Source organism: Culicoides brevitarsis, chromosome 1, assembly GCF_036172545.1.
Source record: "Culicoides brevitarsis isolate CSIRO-B50_1 chromosome 1, AGI_CSIRO_Cbre_v1, whole genome shotgun sequence".
Taxonomy (NCBI): Eukaryota; Metazoa; Arthropoda; class Insecta; order Diptera; family Ceratopogonidae; genus Culicoides; species Culicoides brevitarsis.
This window is the reverse complement of record NC_087085.1, coordinates 40,175,207-40,203,188: the sequence shown is the minus strand read 5'-3', so window position 1 is coordinate 40,203,188 and position 27,982 is coordinate 40,175,207. Positions and strand designations below refer to the sequence as shown.

The 27,982-nt window shown below is 33.7% G+C and overlaps 10 protein-coding genes across 10 annotated transcripts; 4 read left to right on the top strand and 6 right to left on the bottom strand.

Moving 5' to 3' along the window:
- Window positions 1-31: 31 nt before the first annotated feature.
- On the bottom strand, window positions 32-1,911 carry LOC134828752 (threonylcarbamoyladenosine tRNA methylthiotransferase). The gene is made up of 2 exons (XM_063841741.1): window positions 1,445-1,911; window positions 32-1,362 (listed from the first exon to the last, which is right to left on the bottom strand). The coding sequence occupies exons 1-2, from the start codon at window positions 1,857-1,859 to the stop codon at window positions 83-85; spliced, it is 1,695 nt and encodes a 564-aa protein (XP_063697811.1). The 5' UTR covers window positions 1,860-1,911; the 3' UTR covers window positions 32-82.
- A 2,795-nt stretch (window positions 1,912-4,706) lies between these two features.
- On the top strand, window positions 4,707-5,167 carry LOC134835780 (splicing factor 3B subunit 5). The gene is made up of 2 exons (XM_063850741.1): window positions 4,707-4,865; window positions 4,927-5,167. The coding sequence occupies exons 1-2, from the start codon at window positions 4,802-4,804 to the stop codon at window positions 5,127-5,129; spliced, it is 267 nt and encodes an 88-aa protein (XP_063706811.1). The 5' UTR covers window positions 4,707-4,801; the 3' UTR covers window positions 5,130-5,167.
- Window positions 5,164-6,152, bottom strand: LOC134835771 (exosome complex component MTR3). The gene is made up of 2 exons (XM_063850729.1): window positions 5,939-6,152; window positions 5,164-5,879 (listed from the first exon to the last, which is right to left on the bottom strand). The coding sequence occupies exons 1-2, from the start codon at window positions 6,072-6,074 to the stop codon at window positions 5,164-5,166; spliced, it is 852 nt and encodes a 283-aa protein (XP_063706799.1). The 5' UTR covers window positions 6,075-6,152.
- Window positions 6,153-6,211: 59 nt separating this feature from the next.
- On the bottom strand, window positions 6,212-7,119 carry LOC134838243 (probable U3 small nucleolar RNA-associated protein 11). Its single transcript, XM_063853733.1, has 2 exons — window positions 6,919-7,119; window positions 6,212-6,856 (listed from the first exon to the last, which is right to left on the bottom strand). The coding sequence occupies exons 1-2, from the start codon at window positions 7,059-7,061 to the stop codon at window positions 6,238-6,240; spliced, it is 762 nt and encodes a 253-aa protein (XP_063709803.1). The 5' UTR covers window positions 7,062-7,119; the 3' UTR covers window positions 6,212-6,237.
- An 83-nt stretch (window positions 7,120-7,202) lies between these two features.
- On the top strand, window positions 7,203-9,105 carry LOC134836965 (glycerophosphodiester phosphodiesterase 1). Its single transcript, XM_063852260.1, has 6 exons — window positions 7,203-7,576; window positions 7,646-7,694; window positions 7,756-7,928; window positions 7,990-8,316; window positions 8,373-8,429; window positions 8,494-9,105. The coding sequence occupies exons 1-6, from the start codon at window positions 7,302-7,304 to the stop codon at window positions 8,654-8,656; spliced, it is 1,044 nt and encodes a 347-aa protein (XP_063708330.1). The 5' UTR covers window positions 7,203-7,301; the 3' UTR covers window positions 8,657-9,105.
- Window positions 9,106-9,256: 151 nt separating this feature from the next.
- On the bottom strand, window positions 9,257-14,554 carry LOC134828495 (phagocyte signaling-impaired protein). Its single transcript, XM_063841478.1, has 8 exons — window positions 14,481-14,554; window positions 14,079-14,303; window positions 13,413-14,014; window positions 13,080-13,352; window positions 11,862-12,057; window positions 10,651-11,801; window positions 9,746-9,959; window positions 9,257-9,687 (listed from the first exon to the last, which is right to left on the bottom strand). Exons 1-8 carry the CDS (start codon window positions 14,518-14,520, stop codon window positions 9,515-9,517), a joined length of 2,874 nt encoding a protein of 957 aa, XP_063697548.1. The 5' UTR covers window positions 14,521-14,554; the 3' UTR covers window positions 9,257-9,514.
- Window positions 14,555-14,880: 326 nt separating this feature from the next.
- On the top strand, window positions 14,881-17,584 carry LOC134827932 (flotillin-2). The gene is made up of 2 exons (XM_063840835.1): window positions 14,881-15,265; window positions 15,325-17,584. Exons 1-2 carry the CDS (start codon window positions 15,178-15,180, stop codon window positions 16,548-16,550), a joined length of 1,314 nt encoding a protein of 437 aa, XP_063696905.1. The 5' UTR covers window positions 14,881-15,177; the 3' UTR covers window positions 16,551-17,584.
- A 3,337-nt stretch (window positions 17,585-20,921) lies between these two features.
- LOC134827931 (exosome complex component 10 homolog) lies at window positions 20,922-23,871 on the bottom strand. The gene is given in 3 exon segments (XM_063840834.1): window positions 20,922-22,985; window positions 22,987-23,634; window positions 23,697-23,871. Coding segments are annotated over 3 exon segments (2,649 nt in total). The 5' UTR covers window positions 23,739-23,871; the 3' UTR covers window positions 20,922-21,026.
- An 880-nt stretch (window positions 23,872-24,751) lies between these two features.
- On the top strand, window positions 24,752-26,263 carry LOC134831156 (exopolyphosphatase PRUNE1). Its single transcript, XM_063844819.1, has 4 exons — window positions 24,752-24,953; window positions 25,016-25,097; window positions 25,152-26,045; window positions 26,108-26,263. Exons 2-4 carry the CDS (start codon window positions 25,053-25,055, stop codon window positions 26,261-26,263), a joined length of 1,095 nt encoding a protein of 364 aa, XP_063700889.1. The 5' UTR covers window positions 24,752-24,953; window positions 25,016-25,052.
- Window positions 26,264-26,265: 2 nt separating this feature from the next.
- LOC134831147 (zinc finger protein 436-like) lies at window positions 26,266-27,776 on the bottom strand. The gene is made up of 2 exons (XM_063844807.1): window positions 26,541-27,776; window positions 26,266-26,480 (listed from the first exon to the last, which is right to left on the bottom strand). Exons 1-2 carry the CDS (start codon window positions 27,736-27,738, stop codon window positions 26,266-26,268), a joined length of 1,413 nt encoding a protein of 470 aa, XP_063700877.1. The 5' UTR covers window positions 27,739-27,776.
- Between the last annotated feature and the right edge of the window lie 206 nt (window positions 27,777-27,982).

Sequence of the window (27,982 nt, the reverse complement as noted above, 5' to 3'; positions counted from 1 at the left end):
TTTTTTTTTCAATGATAAAACATTATTCAATGGTCAATAATTTTTTTATTATTTTTTTTTTTAATAAAATAATATTTTTTTTCTAAACAATTTCTTTCAATAAAATCCAAACGTAACGATACATGATCGCCAAAAAGACTGCAATCATCGCATACGACATGTACGGATTTTTCGCTGTTTTCATCTCCTCTTTTTCATTTGTAGCTTCTCCATTTGTCTCAACTGAGGTAAAAACAAATCCATTTCCAATGTCTTTATTTACAATTTCATTCTTTGCTTTATCTCCGCAATTCTTTCTCTCACTTCCTTCGACAATTTCTCCCATCATGCTGAATTTCGTGGCAGATTTTATCCGTACTTCAACTTCTTTTCCCAACAAATCGTCTTCCATGGGTAACAAAACTTGCTCATAAAATTTATTGTGAGCGACATAATGTTTTTTATCGTGTGAAATTTCCGTCACGAGCACTTTTTGCGTTTCTCCTACTTTGTGTCCGTACGGTTCGTAAGTGTAAAAGAGCTCCGTTAAGCGTTTTGTGCGTTTTTTCACTTGATCTGCCGGAATTAACTTCATTTTCGCTGCTGGAGTGCCGGGACGAGGGAAATATTGATTAATGAACAAACTCGGAAATTTGAATTTTTCACACAAAGTCATCGTTTCCTCGAAATCCGCTTCAGTTTCTGTTGGGAAGCCACAAATAATGTCTGTTGCAATTGTTACTCCGGGCACTTTTTCCCGCAAAAAGTTGACAACGTGCTCGAAATCTTCGCGACAATATTCGCGTTTCATTTCGCCCAAGACACTGTCGCTGCCCGATTGCACGGGAACATGAAGAAAAGCGTAACATTTCGGATGATTTAAGATTTTTGCGACTTCCTCGAGATGTTCCAAGATATAAGGCGGATTTGTCATACCAATTCGCAATTTACATCCATCCGGAATAACTTCGATTAGTTGCCACAGTAACTCGGGAAGAGATGTTCCAATGTCACGCCCATATGTTCCCGTGTCTTCCGACGTTAACCAAATTTCGCAAACTCCTTCGGCGAATGCCTGTTTTGCTCGTCCCACGATTTCGTGAATGGGATAACTGATGAGATCGCCACGCGCGTGTTTCGTTTTGCAATAAGTGCATTGATTGAGACATCCAGAATTGACGGAAATGATTTCGATGAGCGGATTTCGACGAATTTTCGGTAGAGATAAATCTGGACCAGCTTCACGTTTCCCGGATTTTGCTTTGTTCTTTAATAATTGCACGGAATTGCCTTTTAGCGTTTCCTCAACGACTTCGACAACACGATCGATTTGCTGAACGCCAATTACGCTGATGCCTTTCAAGTAATCCGCTTTTGGAGCACCTAAAATGATAAAAAAAATTATTTTATTAAAAAAAATTAAATTTTTTAAAATTTATTTTTAATTTAAATTAGGAAATCTTACCTTGAGGAACACATCCTGCTACGACAACATGCTTTCCCTTATCCAACCCGGATTGAATGTCGTTCTTGAACGTCTGTTCCGATGGATTCTTCACGGTGCATGAATTCAACAGCCATAAATCCGCATTTTCCTTATCATTCGTTAAATTGTACCCATAAGAAGCGAGCTGGCCAGCCATATATTCCGAGTCGCTGCTGTTATGCGAACATCCCCAGGTCTTTAGGTAAATTCTTTGAGTTCCCGGAATCACGCTTTCGTAGATTTTTGCGGTAGGTGTCGGTTTAGAGTCATTTTTGTTGTGTCTCTTCGCTCGAACTGTCACGTGTTTCTTGTTTGCATATCGTTCCTTCGGAGTAATGTCCTGAGACGATATCAAATCCTCGATATCGTCAATTATTTCGTTGCAAGCTTGCATATTTTTTTTAATTTTTTAGTAAATTTTTGGTCACGTTGTGTTATGTGCTTTGTTTACATTTGCAGGTACGGGACTGAATTTTGACATTTAAGGCAAGTGCAAGTTTAAAAAGTTTTTCACATTACACTAGTTATATATGGCGCCATTTCAGTTTCAATTTTTTGGCAGTTTTGAGTTATAAAATGATTAAAAATGAAAAATTAGAGCCCTCTGACAAATTTCAATCCATTTGGAGCAAGATTTGACAAAATAGCTTTGACACAGCACAGTTTTTTTGCTAGTTTTTAAAACAAAACTATGTCAAAGAAAAAATTTTTTTTCAGTTTCAATTTTTTGGCAGTTTTGAGTTATAAAATGATTAAAAATGATAAATTAGAGCCCTCTGACAAATTTTTATCCATTTGGAGCAAGATTTGACAAAAATTGCTTTGACACAGTTTTTGACACAGTTTTTTTGCCCTTGATTTAGTTTTTAAAACAAAACTATGTCAAAGAAAAAATTTTTTTTCAGTTTCAATTTTTTGGCAGTTTTGAGTTATAAAATGATTAAAAATGATAAATTAGAGCCCTCTGACAAATTTCAATCCATTTGGAGCAAGATTTGACAAAAATAGCTTTGACACAGTTTTTGACACAGTTTTTTTGCCCTTGATTTAGTTTTTAAAACAAAACTATGTCAAAGAAAAAATTTTTTTTCAGTTTCAATTTTTTGGCAGTTTTGAGTTATAAAATGATTAAAAATGATAAATTAGAGCCCTCTGACAAATTTCAATCCATTTGGAGCAAGATTTGACAAAAATGCCTTTGACACAGTTTTTGACACAGTTTTTTTGCCCTTGATTTAGTTTTTAAAACAAAACTATGTCAAAGGAAAAAATTTTTTTCAGTTTCAATTTTTTGGCAGTTTTGAGTTATAAAATGATTAAAAATGATAAATTAGAGCCCTCTGACAAATTTCTATCTATTTGGAGCAAGATTTGACAAAATTGGCTTTGACACAGTTTTTTTGCTCTTGACTATGTCAAAGAAAAAATTTTTTTCAGTTTCAATTTTTTGGCAGTTTTGAGTTATAAAATGATTAAAAATGATAAATTAGAGCCCTCTGACAAATTTCAATCCATTTGGAGCAAGATTTGACAAAAATAGCTTTGACACAGTTTTTGACACAGTTTTTTTGCCCTTGATTTAGTTTTTAAAACAAAACTATGTCAAAGAAAAAATTTTTTTTCAGTTTCAATTTTTTGGCAGTTTTGAGTTATAAAATGATTAAAAATGATAAATTAGAGCCCTCTGACAAATTTCAATCCATTTGGAGCAAGATTTGACAAAAATTGCTTTGACACAGTTTTTGACACAGTTTTTTTGCCCTTGATTTAGTTTTTAAAACAAAACTATGTCAAAGAAAAAAAAAATTTTCAGTTTCAATTTTTTGGCAGTTTTGAGTTATAAAATGATTAAAAATGATAAATTAGAGCCCTCTGACAAATTTTTATCCATTTGGAGCAAGATTTGACAAATTGCTTTGACACAGTTTTTGACACAGTTTTTTTGCCCTTGATTTAGTTTTTAAAACAAAACTATGTCAAAGAAAAAAATTTTTTTCAGTTTCAATTTTTTGGCAGTTTTGAGTTATAAAATGATTAAAAATGATAAATTAGAGCCCTCTGACAAATTTCAATCCATTTGGAGCAAGATTTGACAAAATAGCTTTGACACAGTTTTTGACACAGTTTTTTGCCCTTGATTTAGTTTTTAAAACAAAACTATGTCAAAGAAAAAATTTTTTTTCAGTTTCAATTTTTTGGCAGTTTTGAGTTATAAAATGATTAAAAATGATAAATTAGAGCCCTTTGACAAATTTTTATCCATTTGGAGCAAGATTTGACAAAAATAGCTTTGACACAGTTTTTGACACAGTTTTTTTGCTCTTGATTTAGTTTTTAAAACAAAACTATGTCAAAGAAAAAATTTTTTTTTCAGTTTCAATTTTTTGGCAGTTTTGAGTTATAAAATGATTAAAAATGATAAATTAGAGCCCTCTGACAAATTTCAATCCATTTGGAGCAAGATTTGACAAAATAGCTTTGACACAGTTTTTGACACAGTTTTTTTGCCCTTGATTTAGTTTTTAAAACAAAACTATGTCAAAGAAAAAATTTTTTTTCAGTTTCAATTTTTTGGCAGTTTTGAGTTATAAATGATTAAAAATGATAAATTAGAGCCCTCTGACAAATTTCAATCCATTTGGAGCAAGATTTGACAAAATAGCTTTGACACAGTTTTTGACACAGTTTTTTTGCCCTTGATTTAGTTTTTAAAACAAAACTATGTCAAAGAAAAAATTTTTTTTCAGTTTCAATTTTTTGGCAGTTTTGAGTTATGAAATGATTAAAAATGATAAATTAGAGCCCTCTGACAAATTTTTATCCTTTTGGAGCCAGATTTGACAAAAATAGCTTTGACACAGTTTTTGACACAGTTTTTTTGCCCTTGATTTAGTTTTTAAAACAAAACTATGTCAAAGAAAAATTTTTTTTTCAGTTTCAATTTTTTGGCAGTTTTGAGTTATAAAATGATTAAAAATGATAAATTAGAGCCCCAAATTCTCAAATTCCAAATTTTTCGAAAATCTTTAAATAAATTTTTTAATTTTTTACATTAAATTTGTTTAAATAATATTGAAAACGATAAATTTTAAGTTTTTGATATTGTTTTTAAATTTTATGAAAATTTTCTATCAAATTTTGACCTAAAAAATTAAAAATTGCCTTAAAATTTTCGAATTACAAAACTAATCATGATGAAACATAAAACATAATTTAAAATTGCCCTCGCCTCAAATTGACATTTGGTTTGTTTACGTTTAGAAAAGGGCCGAAATCAATAAAAATAAAAGCTTTTTATTAAATTTTCACTGAAAAAAGACAAAATAAAGCTAAAAAATGGGCGATCGCTATAACATTCACTCCCAATTGGAACATTTACAATCAAAATATATCGGAACAGGTAAAATTCCATAATTTTATGCAAAAAATAAAAATTCAAATGAAATTTTATCAACTTTCAGGACATGCTGATACAACAAAATACGAATGGCTTACAAACCAGCATCGTGATTCCTTGGCGAGTTACATCGGGCATTACGACATGTTGAGTTATTTCGCAATTGTGGAGAACGAGACAAAAGCTCGCGTTAAATTCAACTTAATGGAGAAGCTTTTACAACCTTGCGGACCTCCTCCGATGCCAGAAAAGCATTTAGAGACCTAAATTTCCTCAAAAATTTCAATAAAAATTAATTTTTTTAATCTTTTTCATCTTTTATTTCTGTGACATCCATTTTTTCTTGCTCCAATTTGTTCGCTTTTACCTGTTTCGCCACTTTTTTCACGATTATTTGTTGAACTAACGGAGCAATTTCTTCATTTACGGATTTTAACATTTCTAAAGCCTTTTCAATCGCTTCCAAAGACAAGCAACCCGCTTGATAAATTTCCGAAATCTGTTCGAGCTTCGAGAGACGAGCAACTGTCATCGTTCCGTGCGTTTTTCCAACCAACGAGCAAATTTCTTCTTCATTCGCCGTTGGATCAACGAACATTTTGTCATCTTTAATGCCGATACAAGCTCCTGTGATGACGTCATACATGGGGATTCCGGCGTCAGCGAGAGCTAATCCAGCTGCTGTTATCGCCGCAGCTAACGCAGATCCGTCATTTTCAAGCACATTCACGAAAACATCGACTTGGAAGTTGGGAAAAGTGTATCGACAGACAGCAGGTTGCAAAGCCCTTTTTAAGGCGAGGGCATAAGATTTTTCATCAGAATCCGGTTGAGGCAATTTCCTTTTTGCACACGAAAAAGAAGCAAATTTGAAGTAACAATAGAGAATTCCTTCCTCACGATGTTTGTTATTTTTCGGAATTTCACGCGGATCGAACACGGCGACGGTAACTTTGGTATTTCCCATTTCGATGTAGGCCGAACCGCGGGCATTACTGAGAATTCCGCTCTCGAGAACTAAAAAAATTGAATTTTTTATAGATTTTTACGGAAAAAATTCGAAAATTAAGACTTACAAATCTTTCGGGGCTCCTCATTGCCTCTGTCGGTACGTTCAATTTCCTTCTCAAGCGCTTTCAGGTAATCCACGGAATATAATTTGTACGAAAGTGACGCCTCGGGTCCATTTATTCGTTTGTGATCGACGGGCATTTTTAATAAATTTTATTAAATTAATTTTTTAAATGAAATTTCGCATCAACTTTTTTATGTTTTTAGTCGTGCGTTTGTTTTTATTAATTTTTTTTGAGGTTATGTCAGTGCCGGGATAAGAAAAAAATTAATTTTAAGGCAAATTTTTGTTTATTAAAAAAAATTATTTTTTGCGTTCGTATTTGAAAAGATAAACAGGAGCTGAATTTTTCGTCGCTGGCTTCACTCTCCTCGGTTTTACTTGTCGTTTTTCCTGTAATTTCCTCTTAAGCTCCATTTTCTGTTGAATTACCGCCAATTCTTTCTCGCGATCGATTCGTTTCTCCAATTCCCGGTACAATTTTTCCTTTTCTTCGTTCAGTTTCTTCATCTGTTCGGGACTCAGTTCATCAAGTTTCATTTTTTGCAAGTCTCCAATGCGAATTCTGTTCGTTTTGCGACCCAACAAGCTCGGATGCGTATCCAATTTTTTCGCCAAATCGAATTTTTTTGCTTCTTCCTCGTCGTCGACGAAGAAAATGTGTTTATTTTGCACTTCGTTGGCCATGTCGATCATGTGCAAGTGCGATTGGAGTCTTTGGATTTTGTTTTTTTCGACGGTTCGCTTCATTATGATGTATTTAATGTCCTGCGTTTGCATAAGTTTCACTTGAGCGGGTGTGTGTTCGTCATCCTTCTCGATTTCATGATGTTCGTCGTTGATTGTTTTCGAGTTTACCATGTGATGGTAGAATTCGTCGGGATTTTTGTTCAATGCGCGTTTCCGCAAGAGCTTGAGAGTTCTAAAAAATTAAATTTTTTGTTAAAAATCAAATTTTTTTGTGAAAAAGTGCCCGAGACTTACTCATCTTTCTCGTGTTGATCATCGGCACGTCGTTTATAGTCCTTTTTCTTCTCGAGAATCCCTAAATGTTCACGCCCAGCTGGTTGATGACGCTCCCGATGAACTTTTTGATTGGATTTTGCGGCTTTTTTCCACGTTGACATCGTAAATTTAATAAATTTCTGTCCCCTAAAGTCCCTTTGTGAACTGTTTTGTTTACCTTTTCACGTGTTTCAGTGCCGCCAACCGTTTTTTGTCAAATCGGGGTCTTTTCGTGACGCGCCCTAATCAATATTGACAATTAAGCGAGACAAGTCGAACATCAATCCGGTCCTTTTATCCAAAATTTTTCGTGTTTTAGTGAAAATTTCGGTGAAAAATGCAGTGAAAACCATCAAATTTTAATGCTGACTTACGTACTGAACTCTGTGAAGATGATTTTTCAATTAATTTTGTACTCGTTTAGTTTATTTTCGTTTTTCGTCAACTTTTTCTTCCTGTGTTGTAACTTTTTGATACCATGGCTCGCGATTGGCATTGTTTTGATGATAATTGCGACGAAATTCGTCAAGTTGCGGGATCCGGATCGCGAAATAATCGACGAATTGCTCGCTTGTAACGCGAAACAGGAAGAAAATCAAGATGTGCCATCATGTTTGGAGTTTGCCATCGCCAATAAGTAAGGAAAATTCGTGTTATCAATCGATTTTGTTGCATTAACATCGGAATTTTTCCTTTTTTTTCGCAGGGGTGGTGTCTTCGATGTGCCAGAAAATTCAATTGCTGCCTTAAAACAAGTAAAACTTTTGTTTAATTTCTTAAAAATAAATTTTTTAATCAAAATTTACCTTTTTTTAGTGCTTAGAGAAGAATTGTCGTAATGTCTTATTAGATCTGAGCTTGACAAAGTGCAATAAATTAGTCATACTGAACAAACAAACGTTGGAAAAGGCAGGAATTCAGGAACCAATTCAACAATTGACCTTAGATAGCTTAAAGGAATTCAATCCCGTGGAAAATCACGCATTAGCGTAAGTCTCTTATCCATATTTTATCGATTTTTTGTTGATTTTTCGTCATTTCTTCAAAAAGGCAACAATTTCAAAGCGAAAAAATCCTCACGTTAGACGAGTTGTTGGAAATTAACGTAAAAATGCACCTAAAATTGTATCTTTTGACCACAAATTGCTCCAATAAGATGTTAGAAGCCCTGAAAGAAGCAATTAGGAAACATGAAAAATTCGTAAAGCAAGTTGTGCTGGTAACAACTTCACCTTTTATCGTGTATCAACTGAGAAAACAATTTCCGAACTTGATTTGTGGCTTGTGGATGGACAAAACGACGCTCGCAAAGAACTCTTATCTGTTCAAAACTTCGGCGATTCTCATGGCAATTTATATGGCAATATTTCGTAACATGTAAAAAAAAAATTTTTATTTTAAAACTTTAAATTCATTAAAAAATTTTTTTTTAGCATCTCACCTGTCATTGGAATAAAAGTTGTCATCATCCACAAAGATGAGTTCAATGCGTAAATATTTTTTTTTTAATTTTTCAATCAAATTTCGTAAAAAATTATTTTTTTTAATTTTTAGTCACATTTCCGCCCTTTGGCGCAGCGTTGGAATCCGCCCAATTGTCTACACAGTCAACTCTCCGAACGAAAAGCGATATTTCCAGCAAGTAGTCAAAACGCAATACCTAACCGACTCTCTTCGTTCAGAGCCGCAAGTGATTTTCAAAGCAAAAATTCGCTAAAAAAATATTTTTTTCGATTCTCGTAGACGAAACGGTATTCGCAAAAGTATTAGATTTTATTTTTGGAGCAAGAAACGAATTTATTTTATTTTACAAAGAAACAAAAAACGACTTTTTATCCTTTTTTGTAAGAATTTCTTTAGATTTTAAGTATTTTAATGTAAATAACTTTTTTTTTGTATTTAGTGTTTAGTGTCATGTGAGATATTTTGCATTTATTTTGTATGTAGACGATCCCTGTCAATCATTTTTTAGACTTTATCTCTTAAAAGTATACTATATATGTGAAAAATCGGCCAAATATTCCCCCGAACGTTTAATATTTATATTTTAATCGACTCATATCGTATAAATAATCAGTATTTAGCTTCAAAGCAGCTATTATTCAACTAAAAAAATTATTCAAAATGCTTTAAAATGACTTTATGTTCATAGAAACACCAAAGAAACGCATTTGATATTTCACTAACGGACGTCATTTGTACTCAATAAACGATTAAAAATAAAAATTTGTGTATTTTTCATGTCCTTTTGTCATAAAAGAAGTCTCTAAAAAATTTTTTCAATTTAAATTTTTATTTTAATTCTAATTTTTGTCAAGTTACATCCGATTTTCGATTTTTTTTGTGTGTTTTAGACCTTTATCTCTTAAATAATAACAACGAATCTGCCTGCAATTGTAATTTTTTGTGTTCGAAACATGCTGATTTTCTAAAATTAACGTCTTTTGTGTAAAAAATTAATGTTACGATCGGCATCGGGCCCAAAAATTGTAAAAAATTGATGGGAAAAATGTGGATGGTGGCACATGTATGGGGATTGATTAATATTTAGTTCCTTCTATCTCGTGTAAATAAGTTACTTGTTCGCCATTTTGATCTTATCCTTCAAAATTTGTCGTAAATCCTTGACGACAGTCGTGTGATTCTCCTTAAATGTATTATTAACAATTGTATCGACTTGCGGATCGAGTGACATTGCGGCGAGAGTTGTTACGAGCGATGTTGTCATCGATGGTTGTTTCCAAGTTTCTAAAAAAAAATAATTTTTTATGTCAGATTTTAAGAGAATTTTAATGAAAATGTTTACCTAAGGCTTTGTCACAGTCATTTAAGATCGTTTTAAGCTCTTTTAGTACTTGCGATAAAATGTTTGCCTTTTCGGCATCGGATAAGTCATCGACAACGACTCCATTTTGGCCTTTTCCGTCTTTTCGTTTGCCTTTTTTGGCTTGCACTTGTTGACTACCGCCCAAGAATTTCTCGTAGTAGATTGAGATGATGAAGGTTGCAATCGATAATATCTGAAAAATAAATTTTTTAATGAAAATCGGTAAGTAAAAGTTAATTTAAAAACTAAAAATTCATTTCAAGAACAAAAAAAATTAATTTCGAAATTTAATTTCAAAATATAAAAATTTAATTTCGAAAAATAAAAATTTAATTTCGAGAGCTAAAAATTTAATTTCGAAATATAAAAATTTAATTTCGAAAAATAAAAATTTAATTTCGAAAAATAAAAATTTAATTTCGAATTATAAAAATTTTATTTCGAAATATAAAAATTTTATTTCGAAACATAAAAATTTAATTTCGAGTGCTAAAAATTTAATTTCAAAATAAAAAAAATTTAATTTCGAAAAAAAAAAATTTAATTTCGAAAAAAAAATTTAATTTCGAACTAAAAATTTAATTTCGAAAAATAAAAATTTAACTTCGAGACCTAAAATTAATTTCGAAATATAAAAATTTAATTTCAAATTATAAAAATTTAATTTCGAAAATATAAAAATTTAATTTCGAGAGCTAAAAATTTAATTTCGAAGTATAAAAATTTAATTTCGAAAAATAAAAATTTAACTTCGAGAGCTAAAAATTTAATTTCGAAGTATAAAAATTTAATTTCGAAAAATAAAAATTTAATTTCGAAAAAATTTAATTTCGAAAATATAAAAATTTAATTTCAAGAGCAAATATGTCAAAAAATTAACTTACTTCGACACATCCAACGACATTCGCCTGCACAGTACGTCGATTCCAGAAGAGATCTTGCTCAGCATTATGATCGCTAATATTTTTACACAAAATTTCTCCGATTTTCTTGAGTAAAGTCTTAAGCGAGGCGCCTGTTTGTTCCGCACTTTTCGCGCCATTCCACAGCTGAAGCACAAAATCACACAAAGTGCTCATGAACTCCTTGTAGGGCAACTTGAGCAACAGATGCAAGCGAGACGGCAACAAATTGACTAGATATTTCTGCGACGTCGGTTGATAATTTAATTTGCTCAAACGCACGAAAATCTCTTCCCAATGCGTTTTGAGGATGCCCAAGATTCGACTGTTGTATTGCACCTTTTCGGGCGGCAAATCGTGCGCTGCCGCATCATTCGGTGCCACGCCCGTAATGAGCTCTACCATCGCCGCAATCGCCCTTACCGTTGCCGATCGGATTTGAAGTAACTCCATGTCTTGCACAAAACTCTCGGATTCCGTTTGTTTGACTTTGTTCTTCATGCCGTCAGGTTCAACGACTTTTCCCGTCTCATCGATGTACGGAAATGCGGGATCCCATCGAATCATGACATCCAAATCGCGATTGTCACTCAATTTATCCCACGCAATCTTGTCGACGTCATGCTTGATGGACAAATTTTTGAGTGCCGTGATATTTTGTTTGGCATTTCCCGCACACGAAATTATCTCGAGCAGTTGCAGTTCGACCAAATTCAGTGCAGAGTGAAAACTATTCGATAAACGATCACGAAACTTCATGAATTCCTCGAGTTTTGAAAAGGATCCGAACTTGTAGGACATGGCGAGATACTCCAAAGTGTCCTTTTGACTCGACTGGAAGAATTTCACAGTGTTTTCGTACACTTGGTGTGCAATCGATGGGATTCCCTCGATGGGCAGTTGCGCCGTATGCAAATATCCCATCGAATCGAGTTGAATGTGCTTCACATCCAAGGACTGCAAGATGCTTTGAGCACCCGTTCCGCATCCCAAAATGTGATAAATTTGCAAACACAGGAGTTTGGCGTGAAAGTTGCTCGGACTATTGCTTAAAAGGTAGTTGAGTAGACAAAGGGCTTCCACGAGACGCTCCGATGATTGAGATCGAACACTGATGTCGTACATGACGTTAGCTAAAAAAGGCGGAAAAATTAATAAAAAATCACTTTTTAAGGGAAATTTTAATGAATTACCTGCCAAAAGGGCATAAGGATCTGAAGAACCAATGTCGGTTGAAAGCAAATTTGCTCCGAACGCACCCACGCCATGCTCGTAATGCAAACTGAGAGCTGTGAAGAGGGCATTTAAGTGATCTGTGCTCATCGTTGCATGAGATCCACAAATTCGGGACACTTGAAGAGCGCAAATGTGTTTTTGCATTTGATTTTTCTGTAAAAAAAAATAAATTTTGTGGAATTTAAGCTTGAAACTGAACAAAAGCTATGGAAAATGCATTTGGATGTCTTTTGAATGGTTCTCATGCTTGAAAATTGAAAAATAAAAAATACGTAAAAATTACGTAAAAAATACGTAAAAATACGTAATTTTCATTTTGAGAGCCCATTTGATGGTTTTTGAGCTTGAAACTGAACAAAAGCTATGGAAAATGCATTTGGATGTCTTTTGAATGGTTCTCATGCTTAAAATTGAAAAATAAAAAATACGTAAAAATTACGTAAAAAATACGTAAAAATACGTAATTTTCATTTTGAGAGCCCATTTGATGGTTTTTGAGCTTGAAACTGAACAAAAGCTATGGAAAATGCCTTTGGATGTCTTTTGAATGGTTCTTAAGCTTGAATATTGACAAATAAAAAATACGTAAAAATACGTAAAAAAACGTAATTTTCATTTTGAGAGCCCATTTGATGGTTTTTGAGCTTGAAACTGAACAAAAGCTATGGAAAGTGCCTTTGGATGTCTTTTGGATGGTTCTCAAGCTTGAAAATTGAAAAATAAAAAATACGTAAAAATTACGTAAAAAATACGTAAAAATACGTAATTTTCATTTTGAGAGCCCATTTGATGGTTTTTGAGCTTGAAACTGAACAAAAGCTATGGAAAATGCCTTTGGATGTCTTTTGAATGGTTCTTAAGCTTGAATATTGACAAATAAAAAATACGTAAAAATTACGTAAAAAATACGTAAAAATACGTAATTTTCATTTTGAGAGCCCATTTGATGGTTTTTGAGCTTGAAACTGAACAAAAGCTATGGAAAATGCATTTGGATGTATTTTGAATGGTTCTTAAGCTTGAAAATTGACAAATAAAAAATACGTAAAAATTACGTAAAAAATACGTAAAAATACGTAATTTTCATTTTGAGAGCCCATTTGATGGTTTTTGAGCTTGAAACTGAACAAAAGCTATGAAAAATGCCTTTGGATGTCTTTTTGACAAAAACTCACACTTTCAGGCAACGTTGTTGAACTAATCCCGCACTCATGAAGCAATTTCGCTGCAAATCCGGGACGTTTATCGGCATCCATGTACTCCAAAAAGAGTTTCAAGTCACTCGTACAACAAATTCTATCTCCAAAAGTGTTGTAATATTGAATCATTAGTTCCGTGTAGTCTCCTAACAACTCATTTGCATTTTTCAGACCTTTTTCACGCATTTGACGATGAAGCTCGAGTTGCGCCAAACGAGGTCCTCTTACTTTTGCATCGATTTCGATTATCTAAAAAATTATTTTTATTAAAAAAAATATTTTTTTACAGAAAAATCAAAAATTTCTCACATGTTTGATGAATTCGCTACATTTTTGAATGTAAATCTGTTCATCATTTCCCGCATCCAAGGCAAAGCAAGTGGCAATAAGCTCTTGGTAATAATCCCAACGATCGTGCTCCTCCAACAGGAATTTCTTGAGCAACTCAAACAAGTCTTCGAACCGTTTGAGACCTCGTAACAGCTCAATTTTGATGGTAATCGGTGCTCCGGGATACAATTTCTTGCATAACGGTCCATCGTAGAATTCTAAGGCCTCTTCGAACTTTTCCTGATACCGCATGATGCTCAAGTACAGCTCGACTTCTTGTTCCGCTTCGAGTTTGTCCGATTGGATGAGTTTGTCGACCATGCGTTGCGCGAGCGCCAACAGCACTTTCGATTTTTCCTTGTTGCTCGCGTCGGGCCCGCGTTGCGCCTGCAACACAATACTCATCACAGCCCAAAAGTAATACGGATTCTTTGGCCTAAATTTGTACAATTGCATGGCGGCGGTTTGTTGTTGCTTGTACTCGTTGATCCGCACGTAGGACATGAACAAATGCGACATCAGCTCCTCGTTGCCAGGACAAACACTAACAGCATTACTGTATAACGAGCAGATTTTATGAACTGTGACAAAAAAAAATTAAATTAAAAATGATGAAAAATTCGATTTTTTGATGAAAAATCTCACGTTCATCCGTTTCGCGGTAATAAAAGGTCAAAACTTGCAACGTTGAGACATCGCACGGCTTTTCGACAATCAATTCCTTCTCCAATTTGGCAGCTTCTTCATCTCTGCCGACACGCAAGAGCGCCAACGCCTTCAGGGCACGAGCACATTGTATATTCGGGTTCTTTTTCAACACCTTATCGGCTTCTTGTATCGCCTTCTTGTTATTGCCCAGCTCTAAATTATCTGAAAAAGGCAATGAAAATTTTTTTTATCGATAATAACCTCAATGGATGTGAATGAGCGAATTGCAAAAACGATTTTTCGCCCGGTTTTTTCAATGAATCTCCGATTGCCAGCGATAACTTTGATCGCGAATCACTTTTGGGACACTTGAATGATGGAGAAATTTATTTTTCTTACCGAAAACAGGCCGCAAACGCCTTTCATTTATATTTTCCATGATTTTCACCTGAATCTGTCACTCGAGACTGAATTTCTGAAAGGGATTGTTCATAAACGATGTCACTCCAAGGTTTGTTTACATCCAAAAAATCGATTTTTTCATGAAATTTCTTGAAAAATTCAAAATTTTTTGATAAATTAAATATTTTTTTTCAAATTTTTTAAAATTTTTAAGTGATAAATTTAAATTTTTTACCTGAACTTGACTTTTAATCAATTCTCATTTCAGAACTCCTCGAAAAAACATCAAAAAAGTCATCAAAATCGCATTTTTCCATACAAAAGCGCATTTTTCACCCCTGTTAAAGACCAGAACAGGAGCATTTTTGTAAATTTCATTCTGAAATGTGCTAAAAACATGGTAGGAAAAACATTTGTGTGAAAATTTCGTAAAATAATCAATTTTCGTACCAAGTAGTGTTTAAATTTCGGGAAAAATCAGTAGATTTTGTAAAATAATCGACGGAGAATCGGGTTTCGCAAAGGATTTGTGACAAAAACGCGTGTTTGAACACGAAAAAGTGGCTAAACGGGTAGCGTTGAGATTATTGATAAAAATCCAATTGGTTTGACAGGAAGTTTAGTTGTTGAATAGATTTCCGATCACGGGAAAATTGCATAAACGAACGAAATATTGCAAGAAAATCAATAAAAAATGGGTAATATACACACCGTTGGACCAAATGAAGCCTTAATTGTGTCCGGAGGATGTTGTGGCTCGACCAAAAAACGCACGATAGTTGGTAAGTTCAGTTTTTCATCGCATCTTAAGCTTGGTTTTTACGATTTTTTGCTTTTTTAGGCGGTTGGGCATGGGCATGGTGGCTCGTAACTGACGTACAACGCCTCAGTTTGGAAGTTATGACACTAAATCCGTGCTGCGAGATGGTAGAGACAGCGCAAGGCGTTCCCCTAACAGTTACGGGTGTCGCTCAATGCAAAATTATGAAGATGATGAACGCGTATTACTTCCAAAATCAGCCAGATGAACTTTTGGGTACCGCATCGGAGCAATTTTTGGGCAAATCTGTGCGTGAAATCAAGCAAACCATCCTTCAAACGTTGGAAGGACACTTGCGGGCGATTTTGGGAACACTTACGGTCGAAGAAGTGTACAAAGATCGCGATCAATTCGCCTCGCTCGTACGAGAAGTCGCTGCTCCCGATGTCGGGCGCATGGGAATCGAAATTCTCTCGTTCACCATTAAGGATGTTTATGACGACGTGCAGTATTTAGCGTCTTTAGGCAAAGCTCAAACGGCAAATGTCAAACGGGATGCAGATGCGGGCGTCGCTGAGGCAAATCGTGATGCCGGAATTCGCGAAGCAGAATGCGAAAAAAGTGCCATGGATGTCAAGTACTCGACTGACACGAAAATCGAGGATAATTCGCGGATGTTCAAGTTGCAAAAGGCGAATTTCGATCAGGAAATCAACACGGCAAAAGCGGAAGCGCAACTCGCCTACCAACTGCAAGAAGCGAAAATTCGTCAAAAAATCCGTAATGAAGAGATTCAAATTGATGTCGTCGAACGCAAGAAACAAATCGAGATTGAGCAACAAGAAATTCTGCGCAAAGATCACGAATTGCAATCGACCGTTAAGCTTCCTGCTGAAGCCGAAAGTTACAAAGTTCAAGTCATTGCGGAGGCAAAACGGACTCAAACGGTCGAAATTGCTCGCGCCGAAGCCGAACGCATCAAAAAAATCGGAAGTGCCGAAGCTCATGCCATCGAACTCGTGGGTAAAGCTGAAGCGGAGAGGATGCGCATGAAAGCCGCCGTCTACAAACAATACGGAGATGCTGCCATCATGAACATCGTTCTCGAGTCGTTACCAAAGATTGCAGCTGAAGTTTCAGCTCCGCTCGCGAAAACCGATGAAATTGTCCTCATCGGCGGCAGTGACAATACAACGGCTGAAGTTGCGCGTCTCGTTGGGCAATTGCCGCCCGCCATAAGTGCCCTCACGGGTGTCGATTTGTCGAAAGTTTTGGGCAAAATACCGGGCGCCAACGTAAAAGCCTAAAAAAATTAAAAAAAAATCATGGGGCGCTCAAAATTTTCAATTTACCAGATTTTTTGCTGCATTTACTACTTATATATAACAATTATATATACAATTATTATACACAATATACATCAAAAACACACACAAACTAATCGCAACGCGTCAAAACTTCCAAAAAAATTCTTTAAAGCTTTTAAATATTTTTTTCGTATTAAAGTTCGAAACTGAAAAGAGCCAAAAGAAACTCGAATAATTAGAATAGAGACAAAAAATAGTGAAACGATATCGAATGTTTGTGTCAAGAAATAATTTCAAGTCGTTCAAAACGACAAAATCACCAACAAAAAAAATTGCAACCAAAAATCAATCAAATAGATGTGAAGTTAATGAAAGTTTTTTTCACCAGCCACTAATTTTATCCACTTTTACATCCCCTCTTATGAGCTACAAACAAAAAAAAAATCGTATTAAATATTGTACCAAGAGTTTAAAAAAAAGTACATTTAAAATTAAGTAAAAAATTAAACTAACTAAACTTTATAAATAAAATTAAAAAAAAATAATGAGAAAATGGAGCCAGATCCATTTTTGTTGCCTATACCTCAATGAAAAAAAAAATAACTAATTAGATGTTTATTATGACTTTAAAAAAAATGAAAGAAAAAAAGTAAATTTAGTAGCTAATATATGTGTGAATATTGAATTGTTTATGATCTGCCAATAAGTCTTCTTATATCTGATTCCTTTTTTTTTTTTTTGAGTCAAGAAAAAAAAATTGTAAATTTTTAGTTTTTAAGAATTTTTTGTTATTATTTTTATGGGAGAATTTATAATTATTATAAAAATTTATTTACAATATTTTTGTTTTATTTTTTTTTTAGTAGATTTAAGTCAATTTCAATCAAAGATATTAATGGACTTGTCAATTTTTTTTTTAGTTTTAAGAAAATTTGTACATTCTAAGCTTTATAAAAAAATGAGTTTTGAGATTTATGACCAGTAAATAACCAATTTATGTAAATGTATTTAAAGAAGAATTGTATTTTATTATTCGAAACGTATTTAAATAAAAAGCCCATTTGTTTGATCCATGCAAAAAAAAATTTGAGTTTGATTTGCCCCTCATATGATAAAATCGTTGTTTTTTTGTTTCATTAAAAATCGAGCAGATATTTGCTCCTCATATGCAAAGATAGCAATGGAAATCGACTTTAGAATGAATATTTATTTAATTTAGCTTTGAAACCCATCAAAAGTTGGTTGAAAATTGACTTGAGAAAAAAAGTACGATTTTTGCTCCTCATATGAAAAAATCGTATTTTTTTTATTTCATCAAAAATCGATCAGATAGCAATGGAAATCGACTTTAGAATGAATATTTATTAAATTTTAGCTTTGAAACCCATCAAAAGTTGGTTGAAAATTGACTTGAGAAAAAAACAACGATTTTTGCTCCTCATATGAAAAAATCGTTTTTTTTTTGGTTCATTAAAAATCGATCAGATAGCAATGGAAATCGACTTTAGAATGAATATTTATTAAATTTTAGCTTTGAAACCCATCAAAAGTTGGTTGAAAATTGACTTGAGAAAAAAACAACGATTTTTGCTCCTCATATGAAAAAATCGTTTTTTTTTGGTTCATTAAAAATCGATCAGATAGCAATGGAAATCGACTTTAGAATGAATATTTATTAAATTTTAGCTTTGAAACCCATCAAAAGTTGGTTGAAAATTGACTTGAGAAAAAAAGTACGATTTTTGCTCCTCATAAAAAAAGTACGATTTTTGCTCCTCATATGATAAAATCGTTGTTTTTTTTATTTCTTCAAAAATCGATCAGATAGCAATGGGAATCAACTTTAGAATGAATATTTATTAAATTTTAGCTTTGAAATCCATCAAAAGTTGGTTGAAAATTGACTTGAAAAAAAACAACGATTTTTGCTCCTCATATGAAAAAATCGTTTTTTTTTTTATTTCATCAAAAATCGATCAGATAGCAATGGAAATCAACTTTAGAATGAATATTTATTTAATTTTAGCTTTGAAACCCATCAAAAGTTGGTTGAAAATTGACTTGGGAAAAAAACAACGATTTTTGCTCCTCATATGATAAAATCGTTTTTTTTTTTTTGGTTCATTAAAAATCGAGCAGATATGCATGGAAATTATCTTCAGAATGAATATTTATTAAATTTTAGCTTTGAAACCCATCAAAAGTTGGTTGAAAATTGACTTGAGAAAAAAACAACGATTTTTGCTCCTCATATGAAAAAATCGTTTTTTTTTTTTTATTTCATCAAAAATCGATCAGATATCAATGGAAATTATCTTTAGAATGAATATTTATTCAATTTTAGCTTTGAAATCTAATAAATATGGGTTGAAACTTGACGTGAGAAAAAACAACGGTTTTTGCTCCTCATATGATAAAATCGTACTTTTTTTTATTTCATCAAAAATCGATCAGATAGCAATGGAAATCGACTTTAGAATGAATATTTATTAACTTTTATACACAATTTGTTTCATTAAAAATCGAGCAGATATGCATGGAAATCGATCTTCAGAATGAATATTTATTTAATTTTAGCTTTGAAACACATCAAAAGTTTGTTTAAAATTGAAAAAAACAACGATTTTTGCTTCTCATATGAAAAAATCGTTGATTTTTTATTTTTAAAAACAACGATTTTTGCTCCTCATATGAAAAAATCGTTGTTTTTTTGTTTCATTAAAAATCGAGCAGATATGCATGGAAATCATCTTCAGAATGAATATTTATTTAATTTTAGCTTTGAAATCCATCAAAAATGGGTTGAAACTTGACGTGAGAAAAAAACAACGGTTTTTGCTCCTCATATGAAAAAATCGTTGTTTTTTTGTTTCATTAAAAATCGAGGAGATATGCATGGAAATTATCTTCAGAATGAATATTTATTTAATTTTAGCTTTGAAATCCATCAAAAATGGGTTGAAACTTGACTTGAGAAAAAAACAACGGTTTTTGCTCCTCATATGAAAAAATCGTTGTTTTTTTGTTTCATTAAAAATCGAGCAGATATGCATGGAAATTATCTTCAGAATGAATATTTATTTAATTTTAGCTTTGAAATCCATCAAAAATGGGTTGAAACTTGACGTGAGAAAAAAACAACGGTTTTTGCTCCTCATATGAAAAAATCGTTGTTTTTTTGTTTCATTAAAAATCGAGCAGATATGCATGGAAATCATCTTCAGAATGAATATTTATTTAATTTTAGCTTTGAAATCCATCAAAAATGGGTTGAAACTTGACTTAAGAAAAAAACAACGGTTTTTGCTCCTCATATGAAAAAATCGTTGTTTTTTTGTTTCATTAAAAATCGAGCAGATATGCATGGAAATCATCTTCAGAATGAATATTTATTTAATTTTAGCTTTGAAATCCATCAAAAATGGGTTGAAACTTGACGTGAGAAAAAAACAACGGTTTTTGCTCCTCATTAAAAATCGAGCAGATATGCATGGAAATCATCTTCAGAATAAATATTTATTTCTTTGAAACCATCAAAAGTTGGTTGAAAATTGATGAAAAACGGTTTTAGCTCCTCATCGTTTTTTTTTGTTTCATTAAAAATCGATCAGATAGCATGGAAATCGACTTCAGAATGAATATTTATTAACTTATAGCTTTGAAACCCATCAAAAGTTGGTTGAAAATTGACTTGAGAAAAAACAACGATTTTTGCTCCTCATATGATAAAATCGTACTTTTTTTTATTTCATTAAAAATCGAGCAGATATGCATGGAAATCATCTTGAAATGCATACTTATTCAATTTTAGCTTTGAAACCCATCAAAAGTTGGTTGAAAATTGACTTGAGAAAAAACAACGGTTTTTGCTCCTCATATGATAAAATCGTTGTTTTTTTGTTTCTTCAAAAATCGATCAGATAGCAATGGAAATCGACTTTAGAATGAATATTTATTAAATTTTAGCTTTGAAACCCATCAAAAGTTGGTTGAAAATTGACTTGAGAAAAAACAACGGTTTTTGCTTCAGAAAAAATCGATTAAAAATATTTATCGAAAATGAATATTTATTAAATTTTAGCTTTGAAACCCATCAAAAGTTGGTTGAAAATTGACTTGAGAAAAAAACAACGATTTTTGCTCCTCATATGAAAAAATCGTTGTTTTTTTGTTTCATTAAAAATCGAGCAGATATGCATGGAAATTATCTTCAGAATGAATATTTAAATTATTTAATGAACATTGAAACTTGACGTGAGAAATTCAACCTTTAATGGGTCTTATTGAAAAAAAAAAAAAAATAATTTCAATTTTATCAAACATAATTTTTCCCAATTTTGTAGAATTAAAAAAAATATAAAAAATCCTTCATAAGCTAAAATTTTACAAAGTTTGTATTTATTTCACGAATATTTCATATTTTTTTTTTAATTTTTCACACACGAAATTTAAAAAAAAATAATTTTAATTTTTAAATTAATTCTGATTCATTGGATTCCCTCTGTGTCTCCTATTATTGTTCTTTCCCTTAAACTTTTGCGTAATTTTGAATTGTTTGTTGTCCGTTGCTGGCTTTGATCCTCCTCCAAATCGCTTAAAATCAAATTCATTTGGATTCAACGGCTTCGATTGTTGTCCTTGGTTTGCATTTTTCGACGACGTTGGAGTCTTGTTATTTTTCTGATTCCTATTTGGCGTATTTTGTTGTTGCCTTTGTTGAGTTTTCAACTTTCTCCGTTCACTTTTTGACAATTTTCGCTTCTCCGTCGACGGACCCGATTCCGAAAGATTACTTTTTGCAAATTTATTCATCGACGTGTTCGGTTTAGGCGTCACAGGTGTCGAATTTGCCGATGCTGGGTTAATCCATTTGCGATTTTGCGACTTTGGCGTGTTAACGGGAGTCGTTTTCGCTTGTCTGATGTTTGCAAGTTGATCGATGACCGAATTAATTTTCGCCATTTCCTCTTCTTCTTCGGTAATGCCGTTTTCTTTGAAGATTTTGATGGATGGTTTGTAGCCGGAAGCAACTTCTGTCTTGCGTTTCTTGATAATTTGACGAACTTCGGCGGCATCTTTGTCTTCTTCATCCTCGTCGAGTTTGTGTTTCGTTGCAATCGAATCTGGCGTGACATCGGGACAAAGTTTCATATTTGCTTCTTTTTCTTTTTGACGTTTTTCCTCTTGGGCTCGTAACTCGGCGGCATATGGCGCATATAGCTTGAATCTCTTGTAAGGCGTAATAAATGTCAAATTTTTCACTTTTTCTGCAGCTTCTTTCGCGTGATTTGCGATTTCCTCGACGTTTTCTTGGAAAATCGAGAGTTTCGGCTTTTCTTTTGCTATTAAAGAATTTTTCGAAGCTTGAGAGTCCTTAACACGTTTCAAATCCTTGTCAAATAAGCATGAAAGTTGCATATTAGCATCGTGATGTCCCAAATCATGAGGACAATACAACGGATTTTCCTGATCTCGATGATTGGAAATCGCCGCTTCTCGATTAATTTGATGGACATCCACTTCAATGGGTTTCACCAAGCTCTGTTCGCGTGCCTTCAATATAATTTGATGCAAAATATGAAGATGTTGCTTGACCAAAGGCGGTAACGGGTTACAACACGCCAAAATTCCTTGCATTTCACGCGGCAAAACCTCCGAAATTTGTAACATCATGTGATTCGGCAACACAAACCCGTAGGATTCGTCTTCTTCGCGCGCTACTTTGTCCCGCCAAATGTTCAAATGTTGCAACGCGTACAACTGCCTATTATCGAAGACCTTTTTGGACTTTCTGTAAATATCCATGTGCGAAACTGACGTAATTACCGGCTTGGAATAGCGTTTTTTGCAAATTTCAGTGCTGGCTTGGTACACAGCCCGGATCAAATTGTTGCCTTCGTTGCTGTTGCGCACCAACTGATTTCGCATGTTGTCGTAAATGTAAAGCAAGTAATGCGTGTCTTGTCTCGCATAGTCGATCAGTTCTTCGGGCAGGGGTCTCATTCGCCAATCAGCGAGTTGGAACGTTTTATCTGCCTCGATCTTGCAAAAGTGCTTCAGAAGGTAGGCGAGTGAAAGACGTTCGAATCCGAGACGTTTGGCGGCTTGATGGGTGTCAAACATGTTCACAATGTACAACGACAAGTCACGTTGAAGCCATTCAATGTCCGAATCTGCTCCGTGGAAGACTTTTAAAATATCGGGCTTTGTGAAAACTTCGTTCAAAATGTGAAGTTCTTCACGTAACGCGATTGTGTCGAAAATATAATCTTTGGTACGTGTCGAAATTTGCATGAGACACGTGATTCCTTGAAAAGTGCGGTATGAGTGATGTTCCAAATCGATCGCCAGCTCATTCACCATTTGAAATTCCGCTAAAGCGCGTTTTAGTTCTGCCAAGTCGTCGATATAGACTAAATCCCCGGTTTCTATAGGGTACGGGATCAACAACCGCCTTTTCCGTTAACATGTCATCCGAAGGTTCAAACTTTTCCAATTCCATTTCGTACGGATGTGTGTACGAAATAATTTTATTATTTTCTCCATATTCCGCTAAAATCGCCAAGGGCCTTATTGAGTTCGGTTTGTACTTGATTCGAGGACACCAAGCATTCGTCGAGTTGTCAACAGGAGTTTTGAACATCGCTTGAGGCCTTTGAATATTTCGCGCCGTTAATAATCGCGCTGATTGAATTCCAACTGATTTTAATGGCTGCGGGCGATTCCAAGAGCCATTTAGCTGTGTTTGTTTCCGCTCTACGGGACGAAATTCTTCCTGAACTAAAATCGTGTCGGGACTTTTTCGCAGCCCAAGTAAGTCATCGAGATTGTTGTTGATCCTTTCAAGCATCACGTCGTTGCATTCTTGAAGTAACTCGAATTTTTCCTCGTTGTCGCGACGATTAACGATGTTTCCACGAACGCCCTGTTTGCGGATTACGCCTGAGATGAGTTCGAGTAAGCGATTGCTTTTGGCAGCGATGATTCGACGAAACGCAGGATGGGAGTTGTAAAGTTCGCGGGTGTGCCCGCTCGGCATGGCGTTTGTGCATTTTGTTGCTTGAACAATTAATTTTATTCCGTCCTGAAAAAAAGATTTTTTAAAATTCTTATTGGAATTTTTTTTTAAAGAATCAACGTGGTTACCTGAGATAATTTTTGGACGTCAATTTCGGGGGTTTCTGACATTTTTGAGGGTTTTTATCACATGCAGGCGATAAAGTTGGGAGTTGGGGTCTTGTTTGAAGCAACAAGAAAGTTTGGAATGCGTTAAATTCCAAAGATTTTTAAGATTTTTGTGGAGTTCGACCCTCGTGTGATTGTTTATTTTGGTTTTTGGAGTGACAACTTGTACAAGAAACTTGGAAGTAAAAGTTGACAACTTGTATGAGGTAAGTTCAATTTTAGAAAATGTTTCATATTTTCTACCTCCCTCCTCATGTTTTTTTTAAATCGTTCCCCCTCGAAAAAATATAATAAAATTTTGAATAAATACATTTTTGTCGAATTTTTTTTTTTTCAATTTTAATATTAAATCAATTGTTTGAAAGAAATAAATTAATAAAAATTTATTTAGAAATTTTTTTCATAATTTTCTCTTCAATAAAATTAAATTTTTAAAATTAAATACTTTTGAATAATTTTCAAAAAATAAAAAAAATTTAAAAAAAAAAAAATTAGATTTTTTTTTACAATTTTTAATTAATTTTTTTTCAACTTTTTCAGTAAAATTCTAAAATACTTCTGAATAATTAAACTAAAATAAATAAAAAATGCTCAAAATTAACTTAGAATTTATATTTAAATTTTTTTTAAATTCTTTCAGTAAAATTTAAAAATAGTAGGTACTTTTGAATAACTAAAAAAAAATAAATCAAAAATAATTTAAAATTTTTGTAGAGTTTTTAATTATAAAATTTTTCATATACTTCAGTAAAATTTCAAAATACCTACTTATTTTTTTTTTTCAAAAATTTATTTCAAAATTTTCAAAAAATATTTTAGAAATTTTTTAAGAATTTTTAATAGCAAAATTTTCAACTTTTTGTGAAAAAATTAAAAAACATTTAAATAAAAATTCAAAAACTTCTTTAAAAAATTCAAACAAAATTTCAAAAAAAATTTTTGACCTTTTTGGATTTTCATAAAAAAAAAAATAATTGAGAAACATTTTTTTAAATTGCACTTGCCTAAAAATTGTTTTGATTTTTTCGGCAAAATTTTCTTAATTTTTTCGAGTTTTTAAATATTTTTAGAAATTAACAGCTTCTGTGAGGCTTGAAAATTATCAAATAAAGCATTCAGAACGTTTGATATGTAAATAAAAATTAATTAAAATTAATAATTCGTATAAAAATCGATCATTGAATCAATTGTTCTTCACTCTCGAGACTTTTAAGACAGGTAAATTAACATTTTTCTTTTGCAAAAAATATTAATTTGACAAATTTTCTTAACTATTTTAGATCTTCAGGTAAAGAAAATTCATTAAAATCGTTAACCATGAACACTTTTCTCAAAGAATCAAAAAAATTCGCATCACTTTTGGTAAGTTTTAATTTCTTTCATGTATTTTTCAACTTCTCAAACCCTCATTAACAGGAACCAACATTGGTAGTTTTGGGAAATGAAGCCTGCGACTTGGATTCTGCAGTTTCAGCTATCGCCCTTGCTTATTTTTTACATCGCATCGGAAGACATGCACCTCGAAACGTAATCCCTGTGTTAAATATTCCTCGAAAAGAGTTGCCTCTAAAGACAGAAGTCACATATTTCCTTCAAAAAAAGTCCCTTGACTTGGAAAATCTCGTCTGCAACGACGAAATTCGCTTAAACGAGTTAAAAGAAGCCCAAAAACTCTCAACTGTACTCGTCGATCACAATTTCAACACCAAATTTGGTCATTTAGCTGTTCAAGTACTCGATCATCATCAATTCGATCCAAACTCAAATCTACCTGAGACTTGCGAGAAACGTATTGAACTTGTTGGATCTTGTGCTTCAATCGTCGCTGATCACATTTTCGAATCAACCGAAGGGGATTTGGAATCTTTATCGCTCTTGTATGCCGCCATCGTCTTGGATACTGTGAATTTTTCGAAAGACGCTGACAAGGCACGAGAACTTGACTTCCGAATGGCTGAAAAAATCGAAAAATTATTAAACATCAAAAATATCGAGCAACATCGCGTTGAATTGATGGAAGAACTTATAAAAGCCCGAAGTGACGTTTCTTCATTGAATGCCGCTCAAATTCTGTACAAAGATCTCAAAATAATAAAAAATCCCGCGGGAAATAAAATTATAGCAATTCCGGGATTTCCAATTTCCGTCGAAGATTTCGTAAAAAAGGAAAATTCTGAGGAAAAGTTGCGAGAATTTGCTGAAGAGAACAATTGTGATGTCATTTTATTGATGGGTTTGAAAATAATTGACGGCGTTATTCATCGCGATTTGGGTTTAATTAACATAAGAGACGAAAAATTGTTTGAAAAGGTAATTTTTCAATAGAATTTCATTAAAAAATTTTTAATTCATGCAAAAATTCTTCTTTTTAGGTATCAGAAGCCCTTCAAAATTACAATCCATCACTCCAATTAGAAGCAAGAAGCAATATTTCCTTCATGTCGGGTCAATTTTTCAAACAATTGAACCTAAAAGCATCACGAAAACAAATTCTACCGTTGACAAAAGCAGTTCTCGATACATTTTAAGCTCATCCATCATTCGTGATTTCTTGAATGGCATAAATTAAGTTCATGTCATCCGTTTCAACTTGCTCGTCGGTGACCTCAGTGTCAGATTCTATCATAAAATTCTCAAATTCCTCATCAGTTAACTTAATTTCGTGCACTTTTTGCAAGTGATTCTGTAAATGATGCCTACTTGGGTACCCTCGACCACAATGGGGACACATAAAACTTCGATTACCTTCGAAAAAAATAAAAAAAAATATTAAAATTTTGAACAAAAATCGAGGAAAAAACTTACATCCATGTGTACTTTGATGCGCAATCAGCCCAGTTTTCCGTTTAAATTTCTTCCCGCATGCCTCGCATTTGAATTTAAACTCATTGTTGTGCACTAACATGTGTCGCACTAAATTATGCCGCTTTGCAGACCTAAAATCGCACAATTCGCAAGCATGGGGTTTGTCACTCGTGTGAATTCGTTGATGGTAGTCCCGATAATTCTTCCGGGTGAATTCTTTGCCGCAAATTTCGCAAGCATAAGAAGGAACGTTGTCGGAATGCACGATAGTTTGATGACTTTTTAAAGCTCCTGAGTCAAGATATCGCTTTCCGCAGTGACAAACGTAGGATTTTTCACGCATCGACATCGGTAAATGCGTTTCCAGGTGTTTTTTGAGCCTCGAAGCGAGACTAAATTCTTTGTGGCAAACGTTACAACTGAAAATCGTGGCAGGCGTTGAAGGTTTTTGTACTTTTTGCGGTTGGGAAGCTTTTTTATCTTCACGATCGTGAACTCGCATGTGACGAGAGAGCTTTGCGGGACCTTCGACGAGTTTTCCGCATATTTCACATTTGGCAGTTTTCTTTCGGGGACCTTTTTTCGATGTTTTACGGAGTTCGGATTCATCTACGACGGAGACAACTATCAAATCGGGCGTTTTTTGCCCCGAATCAACATCGAAATCGTCATTATCTTCGGTTAACATGAGATTTTCGTCGAATTCAAGGTCAGATTCTGGATTTTCTTCCTTCATTTCGTCTTCTTCGTTGATTTCAGTGCCTTCCAAAGCCTCTATTGACATTTCTTGCTCTTCTAAACTCTCATTTTGTGCCTCTACTTCAGGATTTTTTTCATTTTTCTGCTCTTCAACTTCTTCCAAGGCAGTTTTTGGTAATTTTTTTGGATGTAAGAACTCATAAATTGCCATTAAAGTCTCGTTACTCTCCTGACACTCGACTTTAAAGTCCAAAATTAAGTGCAACATGTTTTCGCATTTCGTGCAAATCGTCTCCGGTAGCCCATCATCGATTTGTGGCTCGATATCCGTGAATAACTGAACGATTTCCGCATTACTGAGGGCAGCTCTCTTACTTGTTGTCTCAAATAACGACACCTGAGCTCGTCTCTCGTTCATGCAAAGGCGACAACTGTGCTTGAGTTTTTGCTCCATGACATCCTTCGACATCGCAAAGGTCCGATTAGAGCCTTCCGACATTTTGCGCTGCGAGATTTTCAAAAAATTGGGAGCAAAATTGATTTTTCGTCGCGGCGACCAAACACATTATCAATTTCATTCGTCTCACTACCAACAGCTGATCTGCCCCAGCATGCAAAAAAATTTTTTGCTCATGTTAACTGGGGCGAAAAACGACTGGCGGTTATTTTGTAAACAAAGCTCCGTGATGGAAGAGGCAAAAAATACGCAAATTCCGCAATGGAAACCCAAAAAATCGATGAAA